We start from the raw sequence: 14,039 nt of genomic DNA, 5'->3' as shown, positions 1-14,039 counted from the left end.
ACTGATTCAGAGGGGTTGGATTAAATGTGGAAGACACATTTCAGTTGAAGTCGCTCTGGATAAGAGCGTCTGCTAAATGACTTAAATGTAAATGTAAATGTTGAATGCGATCAGTTGTACAACTGACTAGGTATCCCCCTTTCCCTTTCCCATTAAGGGGTGAATCCTAACATCCACTTAAGTAAAATGTTCACTTATTGACATCAATGCATTACAAAGGGAAAATTCCATTTAAGTGGAAGTTAGTATTCACCCCTAAGTGTCACGCTTTGGTCTTAGTATTTTGTGTTTTTAGTTAATTAGTTGGTCAGGCCAGGGTGTTTTTGTAGGCATTGGGATTGTGGTTGATTAGGGGTGTGTTTAGTTTAGGTTTGGCTGCCTGAGGCGGTTCTCAATCAGAGTCAGGTGATTCTTGTTGTCTCTGATGGGGAACCGTATTTAGGTAGCCTGGGTTTCACTGTGTATTTCGTGGGTGATTGTTCCTGTCTCTGTGTAGTTTCACCAGATAGGCTGTAACTAGGTTTCACGGTCCGTTTTGTTATTTTGTATTAGTTATTTCATGTACCGCGATTCATTCATTAAAAACATGAGTAACCACCACGCTGCATTTCGGTCCGACTTTCTTACGACAAATGAAGAATGCCATTACACTAAGTTAGCGGGTCTTTGGGCTCAATACAACATACACGTTTATGACGCATTCAGATTAAATGGAAGAGATGGTGCTTTGCCAATGTTAACTTGGCTAATTGAGAAAGTGAGGTCTTCTATCTCAGTGGTTTATGACAGGAATAAATGTGTTATGAAGCTGATTAGTTTCCTCTTTTCCCAATGCCCCACCTTGTTCACATCTGTTTACATAGAAGAGAAAAGGAAACATGGCTGTACCCCTCACCCAATTCACAAAGTGTCCTTCTGACATCCTCTCACACTAGGCCTGGGATGTGTTCTGTAGAGCACATATTAGTTAAACGCTTTGCAACATCCTGGGACAATTAGTGTTCTTATTGGACAAGTGTAAGTAGTAGCTCCCAGTTTCACTCCACCATTTTTTCTCCCTGCTGTTTTCTTCCTGTCGTTTAAGTCGTTATAGCGTTGGGCCAGTAACCAAAAGGTTGCTGGATTGAATCCCTGAGCTGACAAGGTACAAATCTGTCATTCTGCCCCTGAAGAAGACAGTTAATCCACTGTTCCCCAGAAGACCATCATTATAAATAAGAATTTGTTCGTAACTGACTTGTCTAGTTAAATAAAAAATTAACGAAAACAACATTAGGTTTCCTCTACTGCAACACCCTATGGCCACAACCCAAACATGTATTTTATTTCTCCATATCTACTTTTATGTACAGCTATGAGTTAATTTATGTTCATAGAAGTACATATGCAGTCCATATGTGTGACTGACTCTCTCAGTGTATTAATTCCTGTGTGCTTTTATGAGTTTGAAAGTATGAATGCGAGTGGGAGTTGTGCGACAAACAAAGGCACACGTCATAGACAGAAGAAGGCAGCAGTCTTTTCAAGCTATTCACACACATCTTTGGTGTTGAGGAGGAAACAATCATGCCCACAGGGTATGTGTCGCCCTCTAAATCAAATCAAATCCAATTTTATTTGTCACATACACATGGTTAGCAGATGTCAATGCGAGTGTAGCGAAATGCTTGTGCTTCTAGTTCCGACAATGCAGTAATAACCAACGAGTAATCTAACTAACAATTCCAAAACTACTACCTTATACACACAAGTGTAAAGGGATAAAGAATATGTACATAAAGATATATGAATGAGTGATGGTGCAGAGCGGCATAGGCAAGATGCAGCAGATGGTATTGAGTACAGTATATACATATGAGATGAGTATGTAAACAAAGTGGCATAGTTTAAAGTGGCTAGTGATACATGTATTACATAAAGATGCAGTAGATGATATAGAGTACAGTATATACGTATGAGATAAATAATGTAGGGTATGACGAAGGTTGAAAGTCATGCATCCTCCGATACATAACCCAACCAAGCCGCACTGCTTCTTAACACAGCGCTCATCCAGCCCGGGAGCCAGCCACACCAATGTGTCGGAAGAAACACTGTGCACCTGGCAACCTTGGTTAGCACGCACTGCGCCCGGCCCGCCACAGGAGTCGCTGGTGCGCGATGAGACAAGGATAACCCTATTGGCCAAGCCCTCCCTAACCCAGACGACACTAGGCCAATTGTGCGTCGCCCCACGGACCTCCCGGTCGCGGCCGGTTACGACAGAGCCTGGGCGCAAACCCAGAGTCTCTGGTGGCACAGCTGGCGCTGCAGTACAGCGCCCTTAACCACTGCGCCACCCGGGAGGCCAAATCACACACTCTTATCCAGAGTTACTCAAGGTCAGTGGATTCAACTAAGGTAGGTAAGACAACCACATGTTAGTCATTGGCTGCAAGTAAAACCTTTCCACAATACAGTAGCTATCAGCGACAAGACAAGTGTGAGTGTTAGTGCATAAAAGGCAAGTACAATAGTAAGTCTTTTTTGGGGGGGGCAATGTGATTCATGGGCAAGGGAGGTCAATATAGGAAGGAGTAAAGACCCAAATATGCAGGGTATGCAGCCACAGCTGGCAGAAATGATGAGGCATCTGGAGAGAGATTCATTCTGCACACACACACACACACACACACACACACACACACACACACACACACACACACACACACACACACACACACACACACACACACACACACACACACACACACACACACACACACACACACACACACACACACACACACACACACGCAGTCAAAGGTGACAATAACATGTCATTAACAGTCAGCCCTGTACACTCAACATATATCCTTATCACAAGTACAGCCGTAAAGAGAAGCTCACTCTCAAAAAATTGCACCTACTCACACCACTTCCACATCCACACATGCACTGCCATGGCCATCCCCCTGGGTGGTGCCCAAAGTGCAGTTTTGTAGTCGCAGAATGTGTTTGATAAAGCAGATCAAGGGCCTCTCACATGTATGTGAAGATGTTTGTGGACACAATGGCCAAAACCTGCACTAAAGTCCACTGGGCAAAAACTGGTTGAATCAACATTGTTTCCACCTCATTTCAACCAAATAATTCAATGTGATGACGTTGAATCAATGTAGAAAACTGATTGGATTTGAAAAAGGTAATCAATGAAGTCCTCAAATTTAAATCTAAATCCAATGACATGGTGACAATTTTTGTTGAATTCACCTTAGTTGACAACTCAACCAAATCAAAACTAGACGTTGAACTGATGTCTGTGCCCATTGGGAGGGCTCCTTCAGTAACGAAGATAAATAGCTACAGTAAAAGATGGCTCTGTTGGCATTCTGCTGACAGAGAAATGTCAGAGTACATGTGTCCAGAATGTATACAGAAGGTTATAATGTATGCGCCAGCCCCTGCAGGTTTTTTTTATTTTATTTTACTAGGCAATTCAGTTAAGAACAAATTCTTATTTTCAATGATGCCCTAGGAACAGTGGGTTAACTGCCTGTTCAGGGGCAGAACAACAGATTTGTACCTTGTCAGCTCAGGGATTCAAATTTGCAACCTTTCAGTTACTAGTCCAACACTCTAACCACTAGGCTACCCTGCCGCCCCAGGTTGCAGACATGCAATATTGGAGTGTTGACCTTTTCTGCTTTATGGATAGAAAAACTAAACTATATTTCTATCTATCCGATTGTCGCTCTGTATAACAAAGTTCACTTATCCGTTTTAACACAAATTTGGGTCGGTGAGGATCACAGGCAGCCGGTAGCACCTTAATATGGGAGGACAGGCTCAGAGTAATGGCTGAAATGGAATGAATTAATCTGAACTAAATCCCATCTGAATTAATGGAACTAATTTAATCTGAACCCATACGTGTAGTACACGAGTACGCCGCCAGGAGTTCTTCTATTTCAACAGTCATCCAGAGAAACATCACTCTCACTCTCATCTTCACCACAGGAGGCTGCTGAGTGGAGGATGGCTCATAATAATGGCTGGAGTAACTGGAGTGGAATCTAATTCATTGAGATTAATTTCGTTTTATAGTCAGTCAATTCAGGAAGTGAGATGAAAATGTGCAATTCATGACCTGAAATGACAACTGGATTCAGGAAGTAAATGAATGGACTGAATTGAAAACTGAATTAACCCAAACTCTGAATTATGAATCCTGATTTTGACCAGGTCTTGGATGGTAGTGAGAGGTATGGGAGTGAGAATTACTGATTTGGGAGTGAGAATTACTGATTTGATTCACATTATGCCTGTTAGAAACAATGGGACATTTATTCATTCTGTCCATATTAATATTTTCATTCTAAAACGATACATATCCATTTTCAGAAATGTTGGTAAATAATGTTTTATTGTTTAAATAAATTATGAAAGAGATTGGTGTGATCTTTTCACTATCTGATCATGGCATGGGTTTGTTGTTCATTGACAGATGTATTTGTTTAAAATCACTTGGTAGTTTAATTTCAGAGATACAAATAATCATGATTTTTTGCTAAATGCTATATACTCTGTCTGCTTCACTCGGAAAAATACAGTACCAGTCAAAAGTTTCTACACACCTACTTATTCAAGGGTTTTGCTTAATTTTTACTATTTTCTAAATTCTACAGTAATAGTGAAGACATCAAAACTATGAAATAAAACAACGGAATCAAGTAGTAACCAAAAAGTGTTAAACAAATCAAAATATATTTTATTATTTTGATTCTCCAAAGTAGCCACCCTTTGCCTTGATGACCTTGATGACTTTGTAAGCTTTTGGCATTCTCTCAACCAGCTTCACCTGGAACGCTTTTCCAACAGTCTTGAAGGAGTTCCCACATATGCTGATCACTTGTTGGCTGCTTTTCCTTAACTCTGCGGTCCAACTCATTGCAATCCATCTTATTCGGGTTGAGGTCGAGTGATTGTGGAGGCCAGTTCATCTCATGCAGCATTCCATCACTCTTCTTCTTGGTCAAATAGACCTTACAAAGCCTGGAGGTGAGTTGGGTTATTTTCCTGTTGAAATACCGGGAACACCGGGAATTATTTTCCTGAGTTACACCGGGAATGCACAATCCCTCCATCGGTGCTCAGACTGTCCGCAATAGGCTGAGAGAGGCTGGACGGAGGGCTTGTAGGCCTGTTGTAAGGCAGGTCCTCACCAGACATCACTGGCAACAACATCGCCTATGGGCACAAACCCATCGTCGCTGGACCAGACAGGACTGGCAAAAAGTGCTCTTCACTGACGAGTCTCAGTTTTGTTTCACCAGGGGTGATGGTCGGATTCATGTTTATTGTCGAAGGAATGAGCTTTACACCGAGGCCTGTACTCTGAAGCGGGATCGATTTGGAGATGGAGGGTCCGTCATGGTCTGGGGCGGTGTGTCACAGCATCATCGGACTGAGCTTGATGTCATTGCAGGCAATCTCAACACTGTGCGTTACAGGGACGACATCCTCCTCCCTCATGTGGTACCCTTCCTGCAGGCTCATTCTGACATGACCCTCCAGCATGACAATGCCACCAGCAATACTGCTTGTTCTGTGCGTGATTGTCAGTGTTCTGCCATGGCCAGCGAAGAGCCCGGATCTCAATCCCATTGAGCAATTCTGGGACCTGTTGGATTGGAGGGTGAGGGCTAGGGCCATTCCCCCCCAGAAATGTCCAGGACCTTGCAGGTGCCTTGGTGGAAGAGTGGGGTAACATCTCACAGCAAGAACTGGCAAATCTGGTGCAGTCCATGTGTAGTGGAGATGTACCAGATACTGACTGTTACTTTTGATTTTGACCCCCCCCCCCCTCCCCCATTGTTCAGGGACCCGTTATTCCATTTCTGTTAGTCAAATTGTTTTTAATGAACTTTTTTGCTCTTTTGCACACCTGTATTTCTACTTGCACATCATTTTTGCACATCAGCCTCTGCACATCTATCACTCCAGTGTTAATTTGCTAAATTGTAATTACTTCGCTAATGTGGCCTATTTATTGCCTTACCTCCTAACGCCATTTGAACACACTGTATATAGATTTTTCTATTGTGTTATTGACTGTACTTTTGTTTATCCCATGTGTAACTGTGTTGTTATTTGTCGCACTGCTTTGCTTTATCTTGGTCAGGTCGCAGTTGTAAATGAGAACTTGTTCTCATCTGGCCAACCTGGTTAAATAAAGGTGAAATAAAAGTCACATCTCTGTGAAACTTGTTTAGTGTATGTCTCCATTGTTGAATCTTGTTATGTTCATACAAATATTTACACATGTTAAGTTTGCTGAAAATAAACGCAGTTGACAGTGAGAGGACGTTTCTTTTTCTGCTGCGTTTACTTATGTAAATGTGATATCTGTTTTATTTTATTAATTAGCAAACATTTCCAAAAACCTGTTTTTGATTTGTCATTATGTCGTATTGTTTGTAGATTGACGAGGAAAAATAGCAATTTAATGAATTTTATAATAAGACTAACGTAACAAAATGTGGAAAAAGTCTGGTCTGAATACTTTCTGACGGCACATTTGATATTTTAGTCATTTAGCAGATAATCTTCTCCAGAGCGACTTACAGTAAGCGCATTTGTCCTAAGATACCTAAGTGGGACAACCACATATCACTGTCAAATATACAGGATACCAACATTTCATTCCAGCTAAACAATGGATATATAGTGTCAAGCAAATAAAAAAATAAAAAATCATACACATAAAATCTATTACTTAACAGTCATTAACAAATTCATAAAATCTATTAATTAACAATCATATTGTACACACATGAAGGTACCCATAAGCAATTATTTCTAATGAAAAAACACAAATGGGAAAAATTGGGTGGATATAGCATTTTGGAAATAAACTCTTCATATGCACCTGCTATTGCCTTATTACATGCTCGACGGGGTCTTGGCTCACTGTCAAAGCTGTCGGCCATGATGTATTTGCATGGGCTTCTAATTGTACCATCCTAACATATGATCCAGCATATGTTGGAAGGTAATGGTATTTAGACGAGCTTAGTCTCCAGCACAGAAGCATATGAAAATGACATTAAAGCTTTAAGAGCTTATAGAAGAAGAACCACACAGATTCAATCCATCCATATAAGCGTGCCTCAATGAAACTCGGGACAAATCTAATTACACAGGTAAAAATGTAGTAAATGGTACAATACCGGAATACACAATGCTCATGATGACTTCTCTAAAGCAGACATTAACTAGCATTTAAGCATACTCACAACAATAGATTTGTTAATTATATGGTGCCCAAGGTGTTATGTATCCAATCTAATGGTTTTTAAACCATATGTGGGCAATGTTACACTGAGAAACAGTGTCTCTTTCTAAACAATAACAAATCTCCAGGCGCATCCGTCCTACATAATTATTAGAACAGTAGATGGACCGTGTATTGGTAATTATGATGGAGTTGACTTCCTGCCTCTCCAGACTGTCACATGTGTATTAGTAAGGTGTTTACTTCCTGTCTCGCCAGGCTCTTACATGTGTGTTATTACAGTAGCTGTGATAGTTTTGACTTCCTGTCTCTCTCTGTCTACAGGCTCAGGGCAGATCCTGCTGGAGCTCCTGTCAGATAACCTGGGTGCCAGTCTGTTTCTGCTCTCTTGCCAACTTTTTATCATTCATTGTCACGCCAAATGTAGTTTTCATGACAAAGAGTGACAAGGAGTAGACATAATCGTGCAAAAAGAACTGGGGCAAGGCTACATGTCAGACAGTTCCAATTTCAGCTTTATCATCTGGGATGCTGCATCCCCGTTCAGGTTGGTCCTCTTGAGTTCAAGAGGACCAACCTGAACGCAGCCTGGGAGGCTGAATCACCATCTTTGAATATCAAATATTTAATTATTGTAATTAATCATATATTACTGTTGCTCCTCCAGTGAATTAACTTTGGACTCATGAGAAACCTACCAAAATAAATGTAAATAATCTATTTAATAGTATATGTTCTTTAAATCGTTATTTATTTGATATTACTTGTATCTATCCCACTACCTGGGATAAAAGTCAAGAAATATAGGATAAAAATGTCATCATTGCCCTCTTGTCAACATTGCCCTCTTGTGGCAATATCATTATTAAACACCATTCAGTCCAAGGACATGTGTCAGAAAGGAAATTACTCAAGGCATTGTCAAAAAAAACAGTTCCAGGAATGCTGCTTTTCCTAAGAACAAGTAACAAAATAATACATCTACACAATGTAGATTAGTCACATTAATATTTCCAGTCACTGCAATTAGCAGCTATTCAAAGAATTATGAATTAAGTCATGATGTATCTGTTATGGCACATAAGATGTACTTTGTAATTTCAGTTAAGAAAAACACATGTATTTGTATGTATTATGGATCCCCATTAGCTGCTGCCAATACAATTTTAAAAACATTACAATACAATCATTACAGAATTCACAACACACTAAGTGTGTGACCCTCAGGCCCATACTCCTCAACCACATATTGACAACACAAAACCCATGTGTACGTGTGTGTATAGTGCATATGTTATCATGTTTGTGTATGCATCTGTCTGTGCCTATGTTTGTTGCTTCACAGTCCCCACTGTTCCATTAGGTATATTTTTCCCCACAAACCTATTTAGGTGAGATGCTGGCTTGTGTCTCTCTCTCTCTCTCTCTCTCTCTCTCTCTCTCTCTCTCTCTCTCTCTCTCTCTCTCTCTCTCTCTCTCTCTCTCTCTCTCTCTCTCTCTCTCTCTCTCTCTCTCTCTCTCTCTCTCTCGCGCCACTGTGCTTCTACACCTGAAATGCTTGCTGTGTGGGGTTTCTGTACAGCACTTTGTGACATCAGCTGATGTAAGAAGGGCTTTATAAATACATATGATTGATTGTAATGAGCTGTTTTTACCAACACCTTAGCTCCTACCGTGGCTACCTGCTCATCGTCTATCACTCAGTATGAGCCTGACCACAAAATTTGCTTTCCGGACTGACAATCTATAGACAGGACCTGACTACTGTCATAAACAAGAGTTTAACCCACATTTTCCTCCCTGATCCATGTCCCACATCGTGGGGGCTGCTGTCTGTCTGTGGTTTACACTGGTACATTTCCTCCAGCTCACATTTTTGTCCGGGGTTGTCAATACCCAGCTTCTTGTGGTGGTTGTTTTGGTTACTGTTGCTGTTGCATTGGCCTAAATTACTCTGAAAGTAGTGGACAGTGTGGGGTAGTCATCGGCACGGTTCTGGAGAAGTTGGAAAAGTCCACGCGGTACTTGCCCATCTTGTCGCGGGAGATAATGGGCAGGAAGCTGTATCCCCATCCTGGGGGATGAAGGAGGTCCATACCTGGCAGGGGGAGCTGGTGGACTCAGCCGTCCCATCCAGAAAGACCACCAGCTCAAAGTTCTGCTGCTGGAGGGAGTCTGCTGTCATGCCGTAGAACGGACTGGCCTTGTCAATGACATGGTACAATGTCAACGGGCAGACAAAAAACAGGTTGTCCTGGCCAGCGTCCACTGCAAAGTCAATGCCTACCTGGTCCAGAATTATAGTTTCACTGTCCGTGACAGTTGTCCTAAGCAACTTGCCGTAGATTTGGCTCCCGGTGAGTAGGGTCTTACGGAGGTTGGCCACTCGAATCACCAGGCACAGGCGGTCCTTGTTCAGGCAGATGACCGCTGCATCACTGAAATGTACTGTCGTTTCCCTCTTCTTGGGAAGAGAGATCTTGGCCAGGATCACCCCACACATGAAGCAGTTGATAAAGACCGCAATGAGGGATTGGACGACGATGATGGCCACGGTGCCAGGGCAGTGCCCGGTGAGTGCCCATCCACCATAACCAATGGTGGTCTGGGTCTCTAAGGAGTACAGGAAAGACATGGTGAGATCATTAACATTGACTATACAGTGGGCATGACTGGCTGTGAAGTTCTGTCCAATTAGATCCCCATTGCTCTTGGCGATCCAGTGCCATAGAAGGCTGAAGATGAACCAGCTGCCTGTGAAGGAGGCAATGAAGAGGAGGACGGAATACCAGCGGATCTCCACCAGGAAGGCAAAGTGGTTGTGGTACTTGATGTTGCCAAACTTAATGTTGCAGTGGCCATATTTGGTCACCAGCTGGGTCCGGCGGATTCTGCGCTCTGTCAGGTAGTCGTGGATGGGCCTCTGGATGAACTGAAACATCCTAAGCTCTGGGGAAAAAACAATAACAATTGGTGGTCAAAGGGGTCAATTAGCTGACAGACTAGTTTTATTTGATATGGAAAATGAACATCAATAAAAATGAATGTAGAAAAAAGAATAAGAACTTGAGTGTTGTTTATCTCAGATAAGCTTTTGAAAAAACTTATCCCCCATTTATATTGTTCACTAACCTTGTTCATAAAACAGCTCGTCAACAATAGATTTGAAATGTGTCTTTGATATTCTACAAATGTTTCTTCCCGTAACAGGACATATTTTATTTGCCTTAGATACAGGAGATAAACACAACATGTTGTGTTCTATTATGTTTTCAGGGCCTTAGGAGATGAAATAGTTGATAAAAGTTACATTTGATATTTCAAGGTTACCCACCCTACAAAGTGGCATGAGTACATTTGTGGTTCGAATTGTTCCCCTGTTATGTAATTGACTAAACAAATCCCTGGCAGCAGTTCCACTGAAGGGAAACTAGACAACAGTGATGCCCTTGCACTTTACGATCTCTGTCTTAAATAACTATGGCAACCTCTCCCCAAGTAACCGTTTAACATAAGTCACTCGTCCTCTAATGAAACTCAATGAGGCAACACTATTTCGTCCCTTAAAAAGACAACAGCCTTTTTTCACAATTTCCTATTCAGCAAACATACACACAAAACTTTGCACTTATAAACATGTCAATACCACTTAAGAAATAGATCACTGTCACATTGTTGGTCTGTCTATCTAAACAGTGGAAAATACACTTCACGTACCTGCTAAGTGAAACCATGAGCCAAACTGCAGAGACAGGGTCAATTCGGGAACTCCTTCTCTGAGCAAGTTGCCATGAAGGCGTTGCAAAGGTTTTAATCTACAGTGAAATGTCCTAATCCCAGCCACATGCCATGGTGTACACAGCCCTCAAACAGACAATCAAGAGAGGCAGGTTGGAATATTCCAGACAGTGCATCGCTATTTTAGCCTTACTAGACCCCTGTCAACACCCCACCACACTCCTCCGGAGTCCCTAGTACAGCCAATCACTCCATCCCAGCCAGGGTGTCTTGGTTGGCTGTGGCTCTCCCTGACATGGTGGCCCATTGCACATGTCTCCATCACCACCATATGTGAAGCCTCAATTCCAGAAATGAAATATTCTGGATTCAGTGTCCGCACAGTTTGCCACACAAGACCTACGACAGGCAGGAGGTGCACCTATTGAAGATGGGACAACGTGACCACTGCAGCATCCATGCTGTTCTGATTTTCAACTGAAACCATTAGTCAATGAAATAGGGAGAAACAAATACAAAGACATGGCTTATTGATGTCTTTTCTTCTCAATTGTTCTTTAAATACAGTAGACGCTTCTGGGAAGGTGCAGTATCATTGGTTTTAGGGACCCTATTCAATCCAACACTTGTTTCCTATGATTGTAGCTGTACCACCAAGTGTATGGTACTGTCTTATATCATTTTGATGTCGATTTTTAGATCTGTGTTTAAATACATGTTCAAAACACTTTCATTTTCATAAAATTGGGGCACGTAACCTCAGTTCGCAGATTTACTCAACAATTTAGCCAGACCACACGCACCTGTTTCTTTGGTTTACAGAACTATTACTGAGAAAATGCCCTAGATAATTTATTTCTTTGCTTTTACCAAATAGATAAAACATGATACTGCCCTGTAAAAGTCTGTATTTTGCAAACAGATTTGAGTGTACATTAAATATAATGTCTTACAAGTACACCATGCTTGTATTGGCAATATCAGAGAGGTAGGCTTGTCGTGTAAATCAAATGATACAACCCCCCCCCCCAAAAAAAGTATTTTAAATCAAGATTGTAAGGCAACAAAATAGGAAAAATGCCAGGGGGTAAATACTTTCGCAAGCCACTGTACTAGCAACACGCATAACCACCAAACCAGACGGGCAAAGAATGGAGAAAGTCAATGGAGTAGAGAGGGAAAAAAATACAAAAACATGACTTATTGATATAATTTCTTCTGTTCTTTAAATACAGCAGACACTTCTAGGAAGGTACAGTAGCATTCGGTTTAGTGACCATATTCAATCCAACTCTTGTTTCCTATGATTGTAGCTGTACCATCCAGTGCAGGGTACTGTAGAATTTTAGATCTGTGTTCAAATAACTTTCATTTTCATAAAATTGGGGTATGTAACCTCGCGCATTTGCAGATTTACTCAACAATTTAGCCTGACCACATATACATTTTTGTTGGGGTTTACAGAAGCATTACTGAGAAATGCCCTAGATAATTTATTTATTTGCTTTTACCAAATAGATTTAAACATGATACTGCCCTGTAAAAGTCTGAATTTTGTGAAAAGATTTGAGTGTACATTAAATAAAATGTCTTACAATTACACCATAGTTCATATTGAAACAGTTCACCAGGAATCTTTTTCTTCTTTATCACATTTTCATTTAAACAAATTTGATCCCTTCATATGATAGAAACTTGATAATATGATGTTTGCTTAAAGTTTGCTGAATGACATGAAAATACACGTTTCATTATACTATTAAAACCTGGCTGGCTGTGTTAAGTCTATTTTAATTGAACTATTATTTTTATGAGCCGTTATAAGCTATAATGCCGAATACATCTCAAGGACAGTTTTGGTACATGAATAAAATGACTTATGTTAATATATGAAATACAATTCTGATTGAATGCGCCATGATAAACAATGACATCATAAGTATATAATAACGTACTCTTAAAATTTAGTTAGGCAAAACTAAATGGCTACACTGAATTATCGGCCTATGATGTCGACGAAATTCTCAAATTATTTTTCTGTAATTAATAATAACTCAATTGGGACAACCAAATTATGAACTTACCTCTTTCTGATGAAGAACTTGTTGAAACTACAGAGACCAAGGCAGCTCTGCCCAAAGATATATATTACCAGTCAAAAGTTTGGACACACCTACTCATTCAAGGGTTTTTATTTATTTGTACTATTGTCTACATTGTAGAAAAAAATGTGAATACATGAAATAACACATATGGAATCATGTAGTAACCAAATAAGTGTTAAACAAATCAAAATATATTACTTCAAAGTAGCCACCCTTTGCCTTGATGACATCTTTGCACACTCATGGCATTCTCTTAACCAGCATCATGAGGTAGTCACCTGGAATGCATTTCAATTAACTGGTGTGTCTTGTTAAAAATTAATATGTGGAATTCTTTCCTTCTTAATGTGTTTGAGCCAATCAGTTGTTGTGACAAGGTAGGGGTGGTATACAGAAGATAGCCCTATTTGGTAAAATACCAAGTCCATATTATGGCAAGAACAGCTTAAATAACCAAAGAGAAACGATTAGTCCATCATTACTTTAAAATAAGACATGAAGGTCAGTCAATCCGGAAAATGTCAAGAATTTTGAAATTTTGAAAGTTTCTTTAAGCCTCTTACCAGCCTCTGAAACTGTACGTATCAAGCGCTATGATGAAACCGTCTCTCATATCGACCGCCACGGGAAAAGAAGACCCAGAGTTACCTCTGCTGCAGAGGATAAGTTTAAGTTACCAGCCTCTGAAATTGCAGCCCTATTAAATGCTTCACAGAGTTCTAGTAACAGACACATCTCAACATCAACTGTTCAGAGAAGACTGCGTGAATCAGGCATTCATGGTCGAATTGCTGTGTACTACTCCCCTCACATAACAGTGCAAACTGGCTCTAACCAGAATAGAAAGAGGAGTGGGAGGCCCCAGTGCACAACTGAGCAAGAGGACAAGTACATTAGACTGTCTAGTTTGAGAAAAGGAG

The 14,039-nt window shown here is 40.7% G+C and overlaps 1 protein-coding gene across 1 annotated transcript; it reads right to left on the bottom strand.

The window, feature by feature from the left end:
- Positions 1-9,172: 9,172 nt before the first annotated feature.
- On the bottom strand, positions 9,173-10,217 carry kcnj1b (potassium inwardly rectifying channel subfamily J member 1b). Its single transcript, XM_064979256.1, is given in 2 exon segments — positions 9,173-9,350; positions 9,353-10,217. Coding segments are annotated over 2 exon segments (990 nt in total). The 3' UTR covers positions 9,173-9,225.
- Between the last annotated feature and the right edge of the window lie 3,822 nt (positions 10,218-14,039).

Source organism: Oncorhynchus masou, chromosome 12, assembly GCF_036934945.1.
Source record: "Oncorhynchus masou masou isolate Uvic2021 chromosome 12, UVic_Omas_1.1, whole genome shotgun sequence".
NCBI lineage: Eukaryota > Metazoa > Chordata > Actinopteri > Salmoniformes > Salmonidae > Oncorhynchus > Oncorhynchus masou.
Note: the sequence above shows the minus strand (reverse complement) of the source record. Positions and strands in the feature narration are given on the sequence as shown.